Source organism: Amphiprion ocellaris, chromosome 16 (genome assembly GCF_022539595.1).
Source record: "Amphiprion ocellaris isolate individual 3 ecotype Okinawa chromosome 16, ASM2253959v1, whole genome shotgun sequence".
In the NCBI taxonomy this organism is placed as follows: domain Eukaryota; kingdom Metazoa; phylum Chordata; class Actinopteri; family Pomacentridae; genus Amphiprion; species Amphiprion ocellaris.
Genome location: NC_072781.1, coordinates 3,277,226 through 3,297,323, shown reverse-complemented (window position 1 = coordinate 3,297,323; position 20,098 = coordinate 3,277,226). Strand labels below are relative to the sequence as shown.

The following is a 20,098-nucleotide window of genomic DNA, read 5'->3' as shown; positions in this document are numbered from 1 at the left end:
CCCAAGATGTGTTTTCACATTGTTAGCTACAGAAACTTCAAAGCTAAACTCATATTTTTATTAAATTTCTCCAAGAGGACGTCGACTTCTCATCCAGGAGTCACAAAAGAACTCAAACGAGCAGCAATAAGATCTACAAACCTCACCTGCTTCAGGTAAGGTCAGTGTACTTGATTTCACAATAAGACTTAGATGACTTTATTAATCCCCAGAAGGAAATTAAGTTGTTACAGCAGCATGGATATTCAATAAAGGCGTTAACAACAAGAAAGGAAAGAATATTAGGGTATAAAGTGAAGGTAAAATACAAAAAAAAGAAGTAAAATAGGATTTAAAAAATATGTCCAATATGATATAAAAAAAATTCAACAGACTATACAAAGGCATTGGATGGATGTGCAAATGACATAAGAAGGTGCAGATAATGCTACAGATACAATGAATGATGTTTAGAATGTAAAGTGTCCAATATGTAAAGCGGTTTAATCAGCAGGCAAAGTGATAGAGTCCTTTTGTTATCTGTCAGATGCAGACATATTGAAAAGTCTCGTTGATGTGGGGAACACATCAACAAGCAAGGACAACACCGGGTAAAAATGTCATCTATAGGAGCGCTGCAAGGCACAAACCACTCCTAACCAAAATGAACATAAAGGTTCCTCTGGCATTTGCAAATAAATTTCTGGATGAGCTGAGGACTTTTGGGATAACATCCTGTGGACTGATGAGTCAACGGCAGATCTTTTTTTTGTAAGGCATGGATCCGTTGCATCTGGTGTAAAGCTACTACTACAGTCCACAAGGAGAACATGATACCAGCAGTGAAACATGGTAGTGGAAGTGTGACCTATGAATGGACGACTTGTCATAATCGATGGAGCCTTGAGTTCTTCTCTTTGTTAGAAAATTGTCCTAGAGAATATCCACCGTCAGTTCAGGACCTAAAGATGAACACAATTGGGTTCTGCAGCATGAAAATAACCCAAAGTACACAAGAAAGTGTACCTTTGAGTGGCTCAAGAAGAACAAAATTAAGGTTTTGGAAGGGCTGAGTTAAAACTGTGGCCGAATTAAAACTATTCTGCAGAGAACAGTGGGCCAGAATTCCTCCAAAGTGATGTAAAAGACTGATCACAAGCTAATGCAAACATTTAACTGCAGTTGTTGCTGCCAAGGATGGCTCAACCAGTTATTAAATCACTTTTTAAAACTCACCCAGGGGTGATAATAATAATAATAATAATAATAATAATAATAATAATAATAATAATAATAATAATAATAATAATAATAATAATAATACATTTTATTTGTAAGTGCATTTCTTGACACCCAAGGTTGCTTTACAAGAAAAACAAATACAGTAGAACAGATAAAATCATTCATAAAGATAAGTTATATTAGTTTGATATATTTGATAAATTTGTTTGATATAAGTTTTCACGAAATCTTTAATAAATCATCATTTAAAAACTGTATTTTTTATTTTGGGGGCTATCTCTGTCTAATATTAAATAAACTTAAATATAAGTTGATGGTCTGGAACATTTCAGTGTGGGAAATATGCAAAAATAAAAGACATCAGGATGGGGGTAAATACTTGTTGTACTTTTTGTGATGATTAGGAGTTATTGTATAATACATTGTCACAGACTGTTGTGAAATAATGGTTGTTTTAAACCAGTATGTGGATGTATCTGTCTATTTTACATTTAAATTAAGGATTCTTTGCCTGGAGTGCAGTATTAGTGAAATATGCAATTTGAAATCTTTACCACTAGGTGTCACTATTATAAAGACTACCTTTCTCTAATAATACATTAAACACAATAAAAAAACCTGTCATCACTGGCTTTTGATAATTCATGCACTTTACTGTAGACATAAGAGGTTTTAAAAATATTTTGCACTGATATGTTGCCTCGTTTAATCAACCACATTTAGATGATTGTTGATTCTGTATATCTTCCATTAAAACATCCAGACTCTTTCAATTGTATTTCACAGCAGGAGAAAATGTTATTAATGATTGACAATAGCTGTCGCTTAAACTGTGAAATTTGCTGAAAAATTGCTTCAATCAGCCCGTCTCTCTCAGTGCATCAGTCAGTGAATCAGTGACCTTGTTTGCAAATCAGACAGTCAGGTTGGAAGTTAGTTTACCGGCAGACAACTCTCCAGTCAGTTATTGAGCCAGCTGGCTGACAGTGGGGCAGCTGCAGTTGTTATGGCAACAGATGAGCGTTAACAGCATTTCTAACACTCCCCGGATTACTTTCACGCATTACACATACCTGCACACACACAGCAGCTAATTGAAGGGGAGAATATCAGGATTTCACACAAGCACACACACACTAAAACACACATTCACATTATTACCAAGGGTTCTGCCACCATTATCTTGTTTCCATGGCTTCAGAACACACTGAGATCTCATTAACACCAAGCAGAGCCGTGGCAGATCAGGGACTAATGGACCAGTCAGTGTTCTGTGGTGGACTACAAGCATCAGAAGCGGCTCGGTGGAGGATGCTGTGCTGGATTTTCTTGCAGAAGCTTTGTTTTTCATTGCAAATGTAAACGTCCACTGACTTACAAAGGTGTTGGTCATCTGTCATCTGTCAATCTATATATCAATCCATCCTTAAACCATCATTCAGTCCGTCATTACAGAGACCTTTGTGACCCCTGAAAGGAATTGGAGAAACAACATCAATGCAGTTTGACTGATCAATGGCTGCAGTTGATGAGGCGGACACGACATTTAGCAAACACAAAATTTAACCTCCTGTTGTCTTCATTTACGGGCACCAAAAAATATTGTTTCCTTGTCTGAAAAAAGCCCAAAATTCAGCAAAAAAAAAAAAATCCCCAAATTTCTGAAAATTTGCAAAACCTTCAGGAAGAAAATTCCAATATTTTTTTTTAAAGTTTAGCTTAAAAATTTTATTTTAAAAAAATCCCCCAAATTTGGCAAGAAAATTCTTGTGAATATTTTCAAAAAATTAGTAAAAATCTTCCAAAAAATCCTAAAAATATCTAAAGTGATTACATATATATCAGTAAAATATTTCTAATATTAACTAATATTATCTATTATATTAAAAATATTATCTAATATTTCTAATATTTTCTTTAAGATCATTCAGAAAAAAATCAACCAAAATCCTGCGAAATTCGCTGGATTTTGGTTGAATTTTCTGTGAATGTTCTTAAGAAACATTTTTAACATTTCTTTTTTTCCGCCAAAAAATGTTCAGAAATTTCCTAAAAATGTTGAAAATGTGGACATCAGACATCACTGTGAAAATATTTTTTTTCCACACATTTTCAAACCTTAAAACAGGTCAATTTGACCCGCAGGGCAACACGAGGGTTAAACACTGCTTGACTGAATGGACGTTTTCTTGCTTGGAGGAGAGTTGTCACATCTGTAGCAATAGGTCCTCATGGATAATGTATGTATTTTTGTAAATGTGTAAGTCTGTGTGTGTCACTTCAGGACTCAAGAGGCTCAAGTGATTTCTTGATTTTAATGGTGTGGTGTTTAAGGAGGAGCTGATCAGTGCACACACAGACACACATGGAGAATCCACAGCATTTCAACCGAGGCTTTTCTTGGTCCTTGGCAACCAGACATGGACGTGTTTTATGATTTAAAGGGAGATTATCTCTCATCCAAACCATCCAGTGGCAGCCTCACTGAACAGCTTTCTCTCATGTGGAAAGCTGTGATGCCTTTAGATTCATCACACAGAAAAGACTGCAGCATTGGGTTTCTAAAATGTAATCACCAGTGATGTAGTAATTGCCTTGCATTCATTATTTTTCAGTGGTTAAAAGCATCTGTCTTGCTGCCAGTAATCGATCTGACTGATATGGACATGCATACGCTTGAAGGAGCCACAGTACAGACAGCTCTTGGCAACTTGAACTGGTAAGGCGTGATTTTCTTTGTCACAAGCGTGATAATTACATTATGGCACATGGCAAGGTTCCACGTGAGGTTCCACCATCTCAGAACAAAGCAGAGCAGAATTGTAGCTCTTGGAAGAGCTTGTTGCTTAGAAAATATGAGACAAAAATACAGTATGGTGGTGGCATATTCACATCCATTCACACAGCACTGTAAAATACTCCATTACAAATAAAATCCAGAATTAAAAGCATTTCTTAAGTAAACATATGCAAGTATTATCAGGAAAATGTAAAAATAAGTGTTCGTAATACTAAAAAATAACCTTTTTGAGAGTAATTCTATTATAAGTTATAGCATTATGTTGTCATTGTCCATGCATTAATGTGTAAGCAGCATTTTACTGTTACAGAAAGATGAATTTGAGATATTTTCACTCATTCCATGAAGAGCAGGAACTCATTATTATTAACTACAGGTTAATCTGCTGATTGCTTTCTCAATTATTCATTGGATTGATTCATTGGATTGATTGCTTTAATCCTCCTGTTGTCTTCATTTATGGGCACCAAAAAATATTGTTTCCTTCTCTGAAAAAATTCCAAAAATTCAGCAAAAAAATCCCCCAAATTTCTGAAAATTTGCAAAACCTTAAGGAAGAAAATTCCAGTAATTCCTTAAAAGTTTTCCTTAAAAGTTTTATTTAAAAAAAAAAAAAATCCCCCAAATTGGACAAGAAAATTCTTGTGAACATTTTCAAAAAAATGAGTAAAAACCTTCCAAAAAAATTCCTAAAAATATCTAAAGTGATTACATATATATCAGTAAAACTTATATTTTCTTTAAGAACATTCACAAAAAAATCTACCAAAATTCAGGGAAATTTGCTGGATTTTGGTTGATTTTATTGTGAATGTTCTTAAGAAACATTTTTAACATTTCTTTTTTTTCCACCAAAAAATGTTCAAAGATTTCCCAAAAATGTTGAAAATGTGGACATCAGAAGTTACACTGTGAAAATCTATTTTTTTTCCCACATTTTCCAACTTTAAAACAGGTCAATTTTGACCCGCAGGTCAACACGACGGTTAAAATACACTCAATACTAGAGATGCCATTACCCAGAGCCCACACTAACACTTTTGCAATGCTTTATTTTGTCAAAAATTCAAAATCTCATTCCTGACAATATATTCAGATATTAACTTTCACATCTTTTTACACAGCTGTGTAGTTTAATCTGTTTAGTATGTCTTAGGTTTGCCACAGTAAAATAACTAGCTGTAAAACAGATTGTAAGAGCGCAAAAAGCACAATATCTTGGTCTCAAGGCCGTAATGTTCAGTCATCAAAGTTCATCTGGAGAATATGGATCTGGAAAATAACACAATATATCAGACCTAAATAAAATCCCCTAGTTTGGTGATTGAGTTTGGGAAATGACATTGCTATCATAATGATATAATGGTGATATATCTCTCTGTCTCCATGAAGTAAAACACACATTTAATCTCTCTGGGTTCAGCGATACATCAGCATTTCATTACAAATCTGCAGGAGGCAAACGCTTGACACACTCATATTTATTACCCTGTAATGTTGTGTAATTAGGCTTTGATGATGCCACAGGGGTCTTGGTAATTTGAACTGCAGATATGAGCATTTGGCATCGATTTCTGTATCAGCGTGACGGGATGGAGACAAACAGAGACAGAGTGGATGGACACAGTGATCTCTGCTGTGAAGATTGGTCTGACCTTTATGTACTGTCACTCTAGAAAGGAAGCAGTAACGTTATGTGAATATGGGCTTTTTGTGCTGCTGTTTCCATGATGATATGCTATTGTCATGTTTCTGATGGTGCATTTATGTACATATTTGTGCAGAATCCTCATTTTGAAGATACTTATACCAGAATTAGTACTGGAATAGCTCATTCTATGCTACAAAGTTTTATAAAACCAACTTGGTGATGTGGCCTCAGCTCACCAAGGAGATATACTGGGCTTGTTAAACACTCAGATAAAGTGTCATTCCACTGTTATGCTGATGACACTCTACTATATCTGACACTAATTCCAGATGTTTCCAAATCAGTGACATCTATTTTAACCTGCCTACTGGAGGTAAACTGTTCAGCAGATGGAAACTGCCATCAACTCAGTGAAAATAGGGTGGAGGGGATTGCATTTGGTCTCCCGCATGTTTGTTCGCATGTTGAAATTTAAGGCTATGTTTGAGTGACACTATTAAAGATAAAAGCCTGAAATTTTCACTGTTAATTCTCATCATGTCACTGATTCAAAATCTGCAATATTGGACAAGTAGATTAAATAGTTTCTGATTATTGTTGAGTTGAAATATGGAAACCAATGAAGGCATCATGAAAAGTCACATCTTTGAACATACATTAAGAAAGAAATTGATAAAGCTCAAGTCAGCTCGTGAAATTTTCGGAATCGTACGTAGCGACATGTCACAAAAATACATGACAAAACATATAGAATTTTTTAAAATACACAGTCACAAAAGTGAAAAATTATTGAGCAGGTATGACAAGTTCTACCACAAAACAGAGCAGAGTTCCTGGAGTTTCCAAATAGTGCATTAAATCTAACTAAAAAGATACATTTTTCAATATGGTGCTTATTTGTCATTTTCAGACCCCATAGCATCAGCTGTAGAAACAGAGTGAACAGTTCTTGTACTGATTACACTTACTGAATTCATATTCTTATTCTAAGAGGTGCTTTCAGGTAAATTCTTAAGGAGTAACTTCACTCATAACCTCAAATTTCAGTGTGCAAAAAACATGCTTAAAATGGGTCAACAGGAAATTAAAAAAAAAAAAAAATTATCATGGAAAGTATTTGATATTTCAAGCTAAAATTTTGCAAGCATCTTTAGAAGTATCCATCTTTTATGTTTCTGTACAAATTAGACTGCGGGGAGCAGAATTTGCTCAAAAATTAGCGATGGAATGACCCTAAATTAAATTCCACATGACGACTGTAATCACCACATCCTTTTGCTGAAGGCTCGTCTACTGTAACTCACTGTAGCTGCTGTTCCTCATTGTTTTGTCTGCAGCTGCTGTGAGACTCCAAACAAGTACCAAAAATAAAGGACAGCATTAATTCTGTATTTGCATCCCTGCTTTGGTTGCCTACTAAATACAGAATTGATTTTAAGCTTCTTTCATTTGTTTAAAGCCTCTGCTGCTGTTCTACAATCGATGCTGGTGACTAAACAAGGCTGACCTTTTGCATTCACTGCTCCAAAGCTTTAGAATGGCAAAATAAAAAATTCCTCTTCCATTCACTTTTTAAAGAAAGCTCTGAAGACATACTGGTTTGCGATGGCTTTTGGCAGCTCTTAATGGTTAGTATGATGTATTTATTTCATGACTTTCATCTTTTAGTTCGTTATCCTGTTTTGCTTTGCTTTAACCCTCGTGTCGTCCTGCAGGTCAAACTGACCCGTTTTAAGGTTTGAAAATGTGGAAAAAATATATATTTTCACAGTGAAACTTCTGATGTCCACATTTTCAACATTTTTGTGAAATTTTTCAACATTTTTTAGTGGAAAAAATGTTTTAAAAAAGTGTCTTTAAGAACATTCACAAAAAATGTTTTTTTTTTGGTGAATGTTCTTAAAGAAAACATTATACATTTTACTGAGATATATGTACTCAGTTCAGATATTTTTAGGATTTTATGGAAGATTTTTCTCATTTTTTGAAAATATTTACAAGAATTTTCTTGCCAAATTTGGGTTTAAAAAAAATAAAAAATATAAAAAACCTTTAAAGGGAAACTTTTAAGAAATTATTGGAATTTTCTGAAGGTTTTGCAAATTTTCAGAAATTTGAGAGTTTTTTTTGCTGAATTTTTGTATTTTTTCAGACAAGGAAACAATATTTTTTGGTGCCCATAAATGAAGACAACAGGAAGGTTAATATCCTCTTTTAGAAATTGCTTTTTGCACCTTTTTCCTATTTCTGCCTGGCTGCTAACATGCACTTTGGTCAATTCAGGTTGTTTTAAATGTTACATGTAAATGAACCTGATTTAAGGTGATGTGTGTTTGGCCTATTGTCCAAGAACTTATCCCTCATCCGTCACCGTGTTTGCTCTTCCAGTATGAATCTTTTAACCTTATTAGGGGAGGTCATTACAGGTTATACGTTACTTGAAGAGAGAGGAATTCCATCCAGCATTAGTCAGCCCACCCTGCATTCAAGGCCACATGAGACCAGCCCGCTCTGAATCAAAATGTTTGTGGCGACTTGTAAATTCCTGTGAAATAGCTAACAGGAAGCTGCAGTCGATAGAGAGAGAGCGAGAGAGAGCAGAGCTTTGGTGCTTTCAACCCTTTGGCTGGATCAAAACCAACTAGAGGGAAACTTTCCATGTCCACTGGTGCTGCAGGGTTGGTTGCTGGGTTTCCACTGGGGGGGTTTGTCCTGCAGTTGTAGCTGAGTGTGTTTAAAGAATGCTGCTGTGGTTCTGAAACTGGCTGAGTCATCAGGTGGAGGTGGATGTGACCAAACTTCTTAAAAACGTCATGAATAATGGACTTTGATGAACCTCAAAGAGCATCCCGATCAATTCAAGGTTAATGAATCCCCACACTTATGCAAATAACTGCACAAACACACTGAGCTATACAGAATATCCTCCACAGTAAGTGAGCAGAAGATAATTGCTGTGTGGGTAAGCAGGCAATGCACAAGCCATGAAAGGTTCTCATTATCTGCGTCAGTGTTTAATCGTCTGCTGAGGTGTTAGCGGAGATGCATGTGGGTTGCCTCAGAAAATGACTAGATTTGATTTGAAAAGATTTGATTTCCCCCTTTTTACTCCGCACAATTAAGACAAGATAGTGGAAACTGAGCCTGTTTTCTCTGTCTCAGTTCCAACTCTGAATGTGATCCACGTGAACGCAGCTTGTTCTGCCAAGTGTTTCCAGTTTTGGTGTTTTACACAAGTGATTTCCTATATTTTTTCAAATAAAAGCTCTTCTCATTGGTTTAAAGTCAGCTGATCCAGATTTAGCTGCATTTGAACGCAGAGCTGTTTGCCTGCCAGACAACTGTTAATCAAAACCACACACACACACACACACGCACACGCACACGCACACGCACACGCACACACGCGCACACACGCACACACGCACACACGCACACACACACACAGAGGGAGAGAGAGAGAGAGAGTCCCAATTAAACACATTCATTTTCTTAAGGTTAAACCATAGTATGTTTTCCCAGACTTTTATGTTAATTATTGCAGAAGGGGAAGTTGTACTTAATGTTATGAAGAAATGCATGATTTTTTACACTTTCTTCCTACTGCAAAGTTCTTCTTCTGCTTCCAAAACTGTAATTTATAGCAACTGATGTTCAAAAAACACCACTTAAAGACTTCTAATACCAAGGTATGTTAATGCATTAGATGCACCTCAGTATACAAGATATGCAGGGAGATTTCTACAAAAAACAAGTATTATGGTAAACTTATAGCACATTTGCTTTGAAAAAAATGTAAATTTTCAGTCCAAAATAACAATCACACACAATACTTTTAACCCTCATTCGTCCTACGGGTCAAAATTGACCCATTTTAAAGTTTGAAAATGTGGGGGAAAAAAATCACAGTGAAACTTCTGATGTCCACATTTTCAACATTTTTTGGTGGAAAAAAGAAATGTTAATATATTTCTTAGAAGTTTTACTGATATATATGTAATCACTTTAGATTTTTTTTTTAGGATTTTTTTGGAAGATATTTACTCATTTTTTGAAAATATTTACAAGAATTTTCTTGCCAAATTTGGAGGACTTTTTTAAAAATAAAAGTTTTAAGGGAAACTTTTAAGGAATTATTGGAATTTTCTTCCTAAAGGTTTTGCAAACTTACAGAAATTTGGGGAATATTTTTGCTGAATTTTTGGATTTTTTTCAGAGAAGGAAACAATATTTTTATGAAGACAACAGGAGGTTTAAATATTTGTAACTTTTCCCCAGCATTTTCTTGATGCTGCATCTAAAAAGCATCTTTTTGTACCCATCTAGTGAAAGCAGAGGCCAGACAGTTTTCTGTGTAGGTGACAGATAATTAGTGAAAATCACTTTTTTGTAGGCTGTTTTGGCTTATGCTGGATGTATAAATCGCTGCACTTGCTGCTGTAAACACCTGATGTACTCCTGCTTGGCTCACATCCCTCCAAAACACGTTCTGCAGGAGACAAGACACAACAGGCCTGACGAGGATCTCGTGCTGTATAACCTCCAACAACAACAGCGACCGTTACTCTAAATGCAAATGAGAACCTGTGTTGATCCGGGAGGCTTTGCTGTAATGTGCTCATTAAAAGTTTTCAGGTAAAACACAGTGCGATCCATTCTGATGTGAGGGATTTAATTGGTTATTTGGCCACAGAGCCTTTGGTCCCTGTTCACGCCGTCAGAGCCATTCATCAGCTGTTGATTAGGTGTCTGCTGTGGTGGAAGAAAGCTGGTCTGGACTCACAGCTAAAGGAAATGCTGTCTGTTTCTTATTTCAGTAGCTACGAATGTCACAATGACCCAAAGGCTCAGGCTCTGAATGAAGTTTTATTTTACATACTGGCTTTTAAACATGACTACCAGTTATTTTACTGATTAATTCTTTGGTCAGAAAAATGAAATAATAGAAGATGAATATCACTGTTTCCTGAAACTTAAATCGTGAATGTTTTTTTTAGTCAGACCTGCCCTCCTGAACCACACATTCAGTTTAAAATGATATGAAATAGAGAGATATAGAGCTGTAACTTGCTAATAGTTAGCATTTTTCCCAAAGTAGCGGCAAATTTTTTGTCTTTGTAGTTGAACTGTGGTCCTAACTAATAATCTGATCTCAACTAAACCCACTGTGTGTCACAAACGATCCTTCAGAGATACAACAATTAAATATTTGCATCTATTTTAATAATCAGTTGATCTTTTGAGAGGATTTTTAAAGCACAAATAGCACAAAAAAGCAATGCTCTTACTTCATATTTGGGAATTTTTAACTACTGATCAGACAAAACAAAACATTGGAAAAAAAATCTTATCTATATTATTTTATTTTTTAATAGTCTTTTCACAGTTTAAGTTTTATAGACCAAAAATTCATAAATAATACAGATAAACATTAAACAGGGCAATCTTAAAAGAGCAACAATAACAACAACAACAATAATAATATTAATAATATTTATTCATAAAGTACTGTTCAAAGCCAAAGTTTACAACAAAGACCAGTGATAAAATATTAAAAAAGACAACAAAACATTTAAAAGGACAATGAAACTGTTAAAAAAAGGGCAACATTAAGACAATATTGGTTCTTAAAAGCTCTTAAAGTAATTTTTTAAATCTAGTCTTCAGTTTTTAGCCTGGATTGTTGCACTTTTAACAACATTTGATTTTCTGATCCGATGGGTTCAGATTTCTGACCTTTAGAGGGAACCCAGGCCATGCAGAGGTACAAAAGTAATCAGTAAAATCTTTAATAATCACAGGAGAAATAACCAACAGATGAACTGATCATGAGAGTATTCACTACTTGCAGCCTGAATGTGACTGTGAATGTTTCACCTCCTTCACTGTACGTTTCCAGTGTTCCGTCTGTACGTTACCCACCAGGTGTCAGCAGCCCACGTGCCTTGCTCTCTCTGATGTACTGCATGCTGTAAATGCAGACAAAGAAAACGCATGGACCACCATTATTTTCCTGTCATTTACTTAAATGACCAAAGAAATCCTTAATGGTGCCACTGCATAGTTAGAAATGACAACAGTAGAGCTGCAAACAAACTTATTCCCTTAAAAAACTGCTTTTATCCACACCCAAACTTATCTTTCACATATTTTAGCTGCTTTGGATGTTTTCTAAATGCTTTCTTAGAAATGTCACAAAGTGTCAGAGGAATTTGGAGCAATAAGAGATGCTTTGATCAATGCCCTACTTTTCTTTTGGAGGAGAAGAGGCGGAGGGAGATGCACAGGAGAAGCAGGAGGGAGGCGGTACTATGCGTCCTCCAGTCATCCTCTCAGCTCCTGCGCTCAGTGGAGAGTTGCGTTTGAACGGAGCCAGACGAGGGAAGAGCAGCAGAAATGACTTTACAGTGAATATGAGGAGTAAACCAGGACCTTAAACATTTGGATTTCTCCCTTCTGCACTGGATATTTTCTTTCATTTAGCGGCGTTGGATGAATATTGTCTCTGTGCCAGTAACGGTTCACATGCGTAAAAACCAAACCTGGCACCGCGTCCTGTAGTTTGGCATTTTTATAGATAAATATCCAAACCCGCGGAGGCTAAATTAGAAAATATCTTTAGCAGAGAGGGGTTTTAACCAAAAATGTGATTCGTTGTCCTTCTCTTGAGGAAGCCAAGCCCCGTCGTTGGCATCTGACACAGCTAGGTCGCATCGAGAAGATTGTGGATTAACGTTTTTCCTTTTTTTTCTCCTTTTCCTCTCCAAGACGTTGTTCAGTGGCCTTTAGCCAAAATGAGCGTCGATTTAATTGAATTAACTACATGAGTGGAGACTAAACAAACACATTCCTTCGAGTTATTTTTTTTCTCCTACTAATCAAACGGCGCCAGGGAAAAAAAAATATGGAAAGCGAGGTTTTCACCCCTATGCTGGAGCAGTTTCTGCTCACGCCTCTGGTGTGCTGGGTAAGCCCCCTAATTAACCATTCAAACGTGTGTTAAACTGCACTAATTAATCACCTCGTGCCTGCTCTTTTTATTGATTATTTTGTGTTTTTTTCCTCATTCAGGTGAAGACAGTCGGGCAGCCGGCAGTGACCGATGGCACCAAATTATCGGAATATATCGAGCTAGTGGATGGGATTTACCTGAATGAGATCATGCTGGAAATGTGAGTAATTTGACTCAGACTGAGAAATATTCTCCTCATGTCTCATGCTCTGGCCTCCATAGTGTCACAGGATTATCCAAATGAGGGCATGAAACCCTTAAACCAGATGTGTGTGCGCACAATAAAGTGGCCATTATCCATAGCCGGATGCTTATATGTGCAGTTTGCTCAGTATAGAGCATGGAGGAGGGTTCTAGTGATACTCACCCTGGGGCTTTTAGTGGGGTCATCCCCTCACATGAGCAAATGAAGCAACTGCAGCCTCTGTCCAGCTCCTGTCTGCTGAATGTAGGCTGCACACAAAGGGACCTTGTATTGGGGGCGGCCGTGGGTTTGCACTGTCACAAATCTTTTACACTTGGACTCTTATTGTCACATCGCCTGCGAGCGTCCTTGATGCGCTGCAGCATCCACAACTTCCAACTGCAGCCTGACGCTGTCATCTGCAGCCGACTGGAAGACACCCACCCCACCCCTGGAAGCTGCAGTGCTCACGTTTCCTGCTGTGCTGTAGATTAAACCAGAAATAGGAGGCTTAGGACAGAGGAACACTGGTAGCGGCATAGAATCCGGATGTAGATTACAACAGCAGCTCAGCAGGCCGCCACAGATGCACATTTGTTTGTTGTTTTATCCAATTAAAAAGGGAAGTGGATGGATGTGTGGTGGTGAGAGAGGCTGCAGAGATGCTACACGTCAAACCTGTGTGCCTTTCCAGCCACCTTCTAACGTATATATAGCATGACAGGAGACAGCTTTCCATTCCTTTGTCTGGCTCCAGGCTGCTACTTCCTGCTACGAGGACAATTTTTCATATTTTCCGCTAATGCTGCACTTGACACTGTCAGCATTTATCCCACCGCACGCCTGTCTGAGGAGCATTCAACCCAGCCTGCTCCCACTGGAATTGATTTTCACGTCTCATGAGATAATGTGTTGCACTTTCACAGGACCAGGTCTTGTCGCCTCACATCTCGTGGCAGAATCCACATGATTCCGTCTTTCTGTGCAGGTTGAGTTTAGTTTTAGAGGGATTAAGCTGTTGCTGTGTTGCATGAGGAGCTGATTAACCCGACTGGCTGTTTCCTGTCTCTGGATGCCATCCTCTGCTCCCTGTCCTCGACCTATCAGGCTGCTAAGCTGCCTATCCTCAGGTTTAAACAACCTCCTACACCCAGTGGTTGTTTACCTCCGTCCATTTCAGGCTGTCTCTACACACTCAGAGCTATCATAACAGAAAGGGAGCCTGTTAGAGGTTCAGTTGGGCTTTCCTCTTCCACACAGGCCCTCTTTAAAATAGAAAAAAAGCAGTATTTTTAGCGCATTTTTCCCTATGAAAATTGTGGAAAGCAACCGGAAGGACATGGGGTGAAGGGTTAGGATAGTGAGCCAAAAGCTAAAGATTAAAAACCTTTGACATGATGGGAAGATGTGCAAAAACAGAGCAAGTTGGTGAGAAATTAGAGCTAGTTCATGTTTGACCAAGAGCTGAATGGGAGTTTTGCATAGTTAGTTGAGAGAAACTGGCAGCACAGAGCTCCAAAAAAGAAAAACAACTGAGACTGGCTTAGCGATCGCCTGACAGGATGTCTGAGATTTGCCCGAGTTTATGTTTATGTGCTTTTTTTTCTGCAGGGCTTCTGTCTCTTGCGTGGGAGTATGTGTGTCTGTGTGGCCGTTATTTTTTTTCCTGTGCATTTGGACTGAGGCAGCTGTTGCTAGTCATCTCGTCCAGCCACACTCCCACACAAAAGGCCTACAGTATTGGTCAGATCTTGTGTTGGTGAGGCTGCTCTTTGTCTGCTTTACTCAGCTAACTGCAGTATCAGAAGCTTAAATGTTTATTACAGCTCATGCATTTAACATTCTCAGCTACTGTACGGAGTTTTGGATGATTGTACTGATCAGAGATGCTTTTTCTTTTAATGCAACATGGCTTTGTTTAATATAAAATCAGAAACAAATGTAGTCTACAGAAACATGCAGTAATGCCTTCTTCACCTCCCTCTCTCATTAAAAGTAGCTTAGAAACCACAGGTGAGATGTCAACTTCTTTGAAGAACTGTAGGAGATAATTAACAACACTCTGGTTGTCGGGCTCCTACAAACACTTGCTCTCATGTACGGATTTTGTTTTCTCCTCACCTTATTGTAGTGAGTTGTGATTGATCGAAAAAGGCTCTGCTGCCTCCAGCCAATAGGTCCTGTTCGCACAAACAACATCAGAATTACTGCATTTGAAAGAAAAACACGTATTTGTAGATGAACAGTCGTGTGCACAAAACACTGCTAATATTTAGACCATTCACACCATCTCTCACTTCCAACTGAAGAAGCTTGACCTTTTTAATATTTTTATTGGTCGTATCAGCTGTTGCAGCTTAAGCTCCAGCGTTGCCGTGTGAACGTCTCTGTCCGGCACTAAGCGAGAGACGTGGCAGACCGGCTGGCAGCAGTTGTCATCAGGACAGCATGGGAGATCGCAGAGAGAGACCCCAGGATTATCTAACGGTTTGCTGACAGACACCCAGATGGCACCATGTCCCCTCCTCCTCCTCCTCCTCCTCCTCCTCCTCCTCCTCCACCTCCTCCACCCTCTTGTGACTGACATTACCCAGCCAATTAGATCGACCTCCGCGATGCTGTCGGACCAATTAGTTTTCCCGCTCGGCAAGAAGGCACCAATTAAATTTCAGTCAAGAGTGACAACTGTCCACTTGAATCCTCTGCCAGTTCTGGCTCAGTGGCCTGTTGGGTCAAGCAGTCGGTTTGTCCTCTACAGGACGTTAAGACAGAGTTATGTGACTTGCAGGAACATTAAACCTGCTCTATCTTGCATTGCATCGTTGTGCAGCTTGACTCTAATTTGGCAAGAAAATTCTTGTAAATATTTTCAAAAAATTTGTAAAAATCTTCCTAAAAAAAATCCTAAAAATATCTAAAGTGTTTGTATATATATCAGTAAAACTTCTAATATTTTCTTTAAGAACATTCACAAAAAAAAAATCAACCAAAATCCAGTGAAGTTTGGCGGATTTTTTTTTTTTTTTTTTTTTTTTTTTACTGTGAATGTTCTTCAGAAACATTTTTAACATTTCTTTTTTTCCATCAATAAATGTTCAAAGATTTCCCAACAATGTTGAAAATGTGGACATCAGAAGTTTCACAGTGAAAATATATTTTTTCCACATTTTCAAACTTTAAAATGGGTCGGTTTTGACTGGCAGGACGACACGAGGGTTAAACATTAGATTGTTTGCTAATTTGGCTGAAGAAAGTGTGGAGTCTGGTGGTGATTGTGATTTTGTTCTTCAGGTTAACGTTCCTGCATGTCAGTAAATCTCTCTGAATGACTGCACACACGTGGATCTGCTATCATGAGCCAACATTTACATCTGCATGTTTTTTCTTCTGCAGGCAACATGCAGACGAGTTAAATCTGCAAATCACTAAGTATTAGTTAATGCTAAATACAAAAGGATTTTCTCTCTCAAGGCTAATTTCCAGTAAATCACACCGTACAGGATCACGTGTTCAGGATGTAGTTCTCTACAGCTGTCATCATTCAAACTCTTTTCAACACATCATGTGCACACAAACAAACCGAGAACCCGACTGATGTGGTTTGTAGAAGAGTTTTATGTCTATGGAGGAACAGCACTGCCTTGGACTGCTGTTGAATGCTTCATTTGATTCTCTAGTATTTTTTATGTCACCATATGGAGTCTACATTGTGCTCATAATGTGCTTTGTACAGCCTTTGTTGCTCTGATAGAATATTCCGAGGTTAGATGGCCATCTGGCAGCGTTTTATCTACCGTGTAGAGAAAGTCGCATATGATTTCAGTGTTACCTTGATGATTTTTTTATTGTTTTTTGTACTGTGTAGATCTCCTCTGTGTTTGTGAGCTTTGGCTGATCACAGCTGGGGAACTACTGAATCATAAGAAAATGCACAGATCACTAAGATGCAGTTTTACAGAAAAGCAAAGGAGATTTACACATTTAATGTAGAGTTTATTGATCAAAGAACATCTGAAATATGATGCATAAATACATTTTTCTTAAGTATTTTTTTCTTATTTTGCTGGATTTTGTACTTAATTAAAGTGGAGCAGAGCTGCAACAGAAGTATAATCTGTTGTTACATTAATTGTTTGACTATATTTTCAAGCAAAAATGTTGGAAATTTAGAGGCTCCAGCTTCTCAAATGTAAGAATCTGATCATTTTGTCATACAAGTCAAATATCTTCCTAGAGAAACAGCTATCCTGTAGAAAATGAGATTCATTGAGAGTGAGATTTAGCTGCCACCCCAGATTTTACTACAGTTCTTTTAAGCTTCATCTTATTTTTCACTGCCCTACATCTCATCATTCACCTCCTTCCTTCTGCCAGCCCTCCTTTTCATCATTTCCCACACACCTACTGAGCTCTGCTGTACTTTCCCTGTTTCCTCCGTCCTTCCTCCTCCTGCTGTCCTCATCATCTCTACGTCTCCTCTTCTGTCTCACCTCTGCTGCTCTCTCTTCTGTTTCCCTTTGACAAGCCTTTGTTGTCTTTCTCTGGGCTGAGTTACAGCAGACATAGTTGGGATTCCAGCTGCAGCGGAGAATGGCGGCAGGCAGATCTGCTGCTGGGGTGTCGATCTGTTCGGTTCCCCCCACAGCTTCCACTGCAGATTTCAGGCTTTGCATCAAAGTGTAAAGTCAGACAGTAATCTCTCAGCTTTCATAATCATCTGTCTAGCTGGAGGATGTGCATCATGTGAGGCAGGAAACGGCAGCTGTGACCTTGAGAAGACAAAACTTTAACAAGACCTCAGAACCAAGGACATGTTAAACCCCACGGGGACCATTTCAGGATTTTAGATCTTAGTTTTGCAGATCTAGCAGTGAAAACTCAATGTGGTTTGCAGTTGTTGGCTTAAAAATGATGCATTCTCCAATTTTCTGTGGACTTCTGTGCTGAATTTCATCCAGTTATGAATGAATCACATCCTACCACAATTTCACATTCTATTTTTGGATGCATGTCATTTATATTGGATCAAACGTATCTGATCTGCCCCCGTTTTCTGTGTTAATTTGCCGGCGCTGCTATTTGGAGTCGGTGCAAACCCAACACCTCCTCCATCTGCTTCACATTTCTAGCACTTCAGTGGCTCAAGCAACATAATCCCTTCTGTTCCCTGGAAGACTTTTGCTGTGAAACATCTGCAGGAAGTGTTGAGTTTCATTAACAGAAGCTTAATGCTCAGAATTAACAGCAAAATAGAATTAATCGTTGACCAGGTGCAATATTTCTGCTCCTGACGAGTGAGAAAGGCGTGATTATGTTAGCGTAGTAAAGGAAATGTACACTAAGCTGGATTTAACCCATAAGCTATTATAATGCAAGTCATTTTAGGGATTATTATGTGAGACACTACCTTTAGTTTTAGTTTAGTCCTGCATCACATCCAGCTTGGCAGGAGTGAGTTTAAGTGCAGTCCCTATAGATACAGTGTCAGAGAGGAGGAATGGGAAGAGGCCCAGTGGAAGCAGAAACACAAAGACTCCATGAAAAGCCAACACAAGGAAACAGGATGATGAGAAGCACATACCAATGGTGGGATCCTCGCTTCTCTGTTTGTGTGCTACAGTTCCCAGGAGAAGAGGGTGAGCGATGACAGAAGAGGATGCAGTCATTCAGACCATTAGCTTTCTGTGGCAGTAAAACAGGCATTGACAAACCAGCAATACCACCTAAGAGTCTTGTAAGATCTTGGACTCTCTACACACTAATACGGTTTTGCTTGAATATGTCATTTCTGCTACATTAAAGTGGAGACTTTTGAAAGCTCTGCTAACCCCGTCTTATTTAGAAAACCCTGTAACTGTGTTTTAGTCGACCAGAAACCCAAATTGTTGTGCACACTCGAGTTCTTTTTTGGATTGGGTCTTGTCACTATGAGACCCTCTGGATTTGTCACATCTCTGTCACTTGACCTTCTTTTCCCAGAAGAAAAAACAAGTCCAAGGCTGCTTTCCAAATCGCACACTTACAGCTGCCCTCATGAAGGCCGTACTGTTCCATGCAGTATACAAACAACTGGGACAGATTACTTTGCCATGATAATGTGCTTTAAACTTTGACTCTTGCAGCCTGTCATTCGAAGTGAGCCGTCATCTGTGCAGCGTCAGCGACTCAGGCTTGTTTATACGTTTATACTTGTTTATACCCGTGGGTGACACTGCAGCGTATGTGACGTAACTGCTGCAGAGGATTGTGGGTCTGAATGGCCAGAGAAGCACGCTGGTTTGCAGACTTCAAATCCAACTGGATGTAGTCGATTTGTGTGTTTTCTGAGGTACTACATTTAACTAAATGCTGTTGTGGCTTACTGTGTAGTATGGGAGGATGGATATGAAAACGTAGCCTCAGCCTGTAGTAGTGTTTTCTACCACCATAATCGCCTTGTTCACTTACAGCAGGGGTGTCAAACATGCGGCCTGCGGGCCAGAACCTGCCCGCCAGAGGGTCCAATCCGGCCCTCAAAGTGTAAAAATGACAGAGAAGACATTAACTGCAGATTTTACTTTTGTAAAACTATAAATTTAAAATAATTTCTAGACGTCGAGAGGTTGTTTAGATCATAAAGTAATGTGCTAGATTGCTCATTGTTCTTTTGTCATTTTATGTCCTGTTTTTGTAGCATTTTGTCTTGTTTTTGTTGTGTGTTTTGTCTGACTTTTGTCATTTGTCTCATGTTTTTGTTGTTTTGTCGAAAAATTCAGCTTGTTCATAATGTTCTGTAAGAAGATCATTCCTGAAATGTGAACATTTACAGAATGCACTTTTATGCACAAAAACAAAGGAGACATTTGGAGTTGTGGTTATTTATAGATTATTATGCTCTGATTTTACTGGTCCGGTCCATTTGAGGTGAAATTGGGCTGAATGTGGCCCCTGAACTAAAAGGAGTTTGACATCCCTGACTTACAGGAACAGTTACAACTTGTTGCAGTTCTTCAAATTTTCTGCAATTAAGCAACCAACCATCTGCTTCATGCTTACAATCACAGGAGCATGTCCAGAGTACATGAATCATCATGTGATATCTGTTTTTTTTTTTTTTTTAAGCTTATGTCTGAAATAGTGCTGAAACGCTCTTAGTGTTCTTCTTTTTAATATTTAATGATAATATAATATGCATTTACTGCTTTTTAGTAGTAGAAGGATGGTGTCATTATGCTCTAAGGTCATCCGGTT

General features: G+C 38.3%; 1 protein-coding gene across 11 annotated transcripts in view; it reads left to right on the top strand.

Moving 5' to 3' along the window:
- The first annotated feature begins 12 nt into the window (after positions 1 to 12).
- The window catches only part of LOC111563983 (girdin), a 99,258-nt gene continuing 79,172 nt past the window's right edge, over positions 13 to 20,098 (top strand). For 6 of the 11 annotated variants that reach the window (XM_035944955.2, XM_035944954.2, XM_023263290.3 and 3 more), the window contains exons 1-2: positions 12,009 to 12,639; positions 12,744 to 12,844. In XM_035944955.2, the coding sequence (XP_035800848.2) occupies positions 12,577 to 12,639; positions 12,744 to 12,844 (164 nt within the window). In that variant the 5' untranslated portion in view covers positions 12,009 to 12,576. Of the gene's footprint in view, positions 156 to 3,836; positions 3,941 to 12,008; positions 12,640 to 12,743; positions 12,845 to 20,098 lie in introns of those variants that run through there. The other 5 variants (XR_008604340.1, XM_055018512.1, XM_035944952.2 and 2 more) reach the window with 2 other exon arrangements.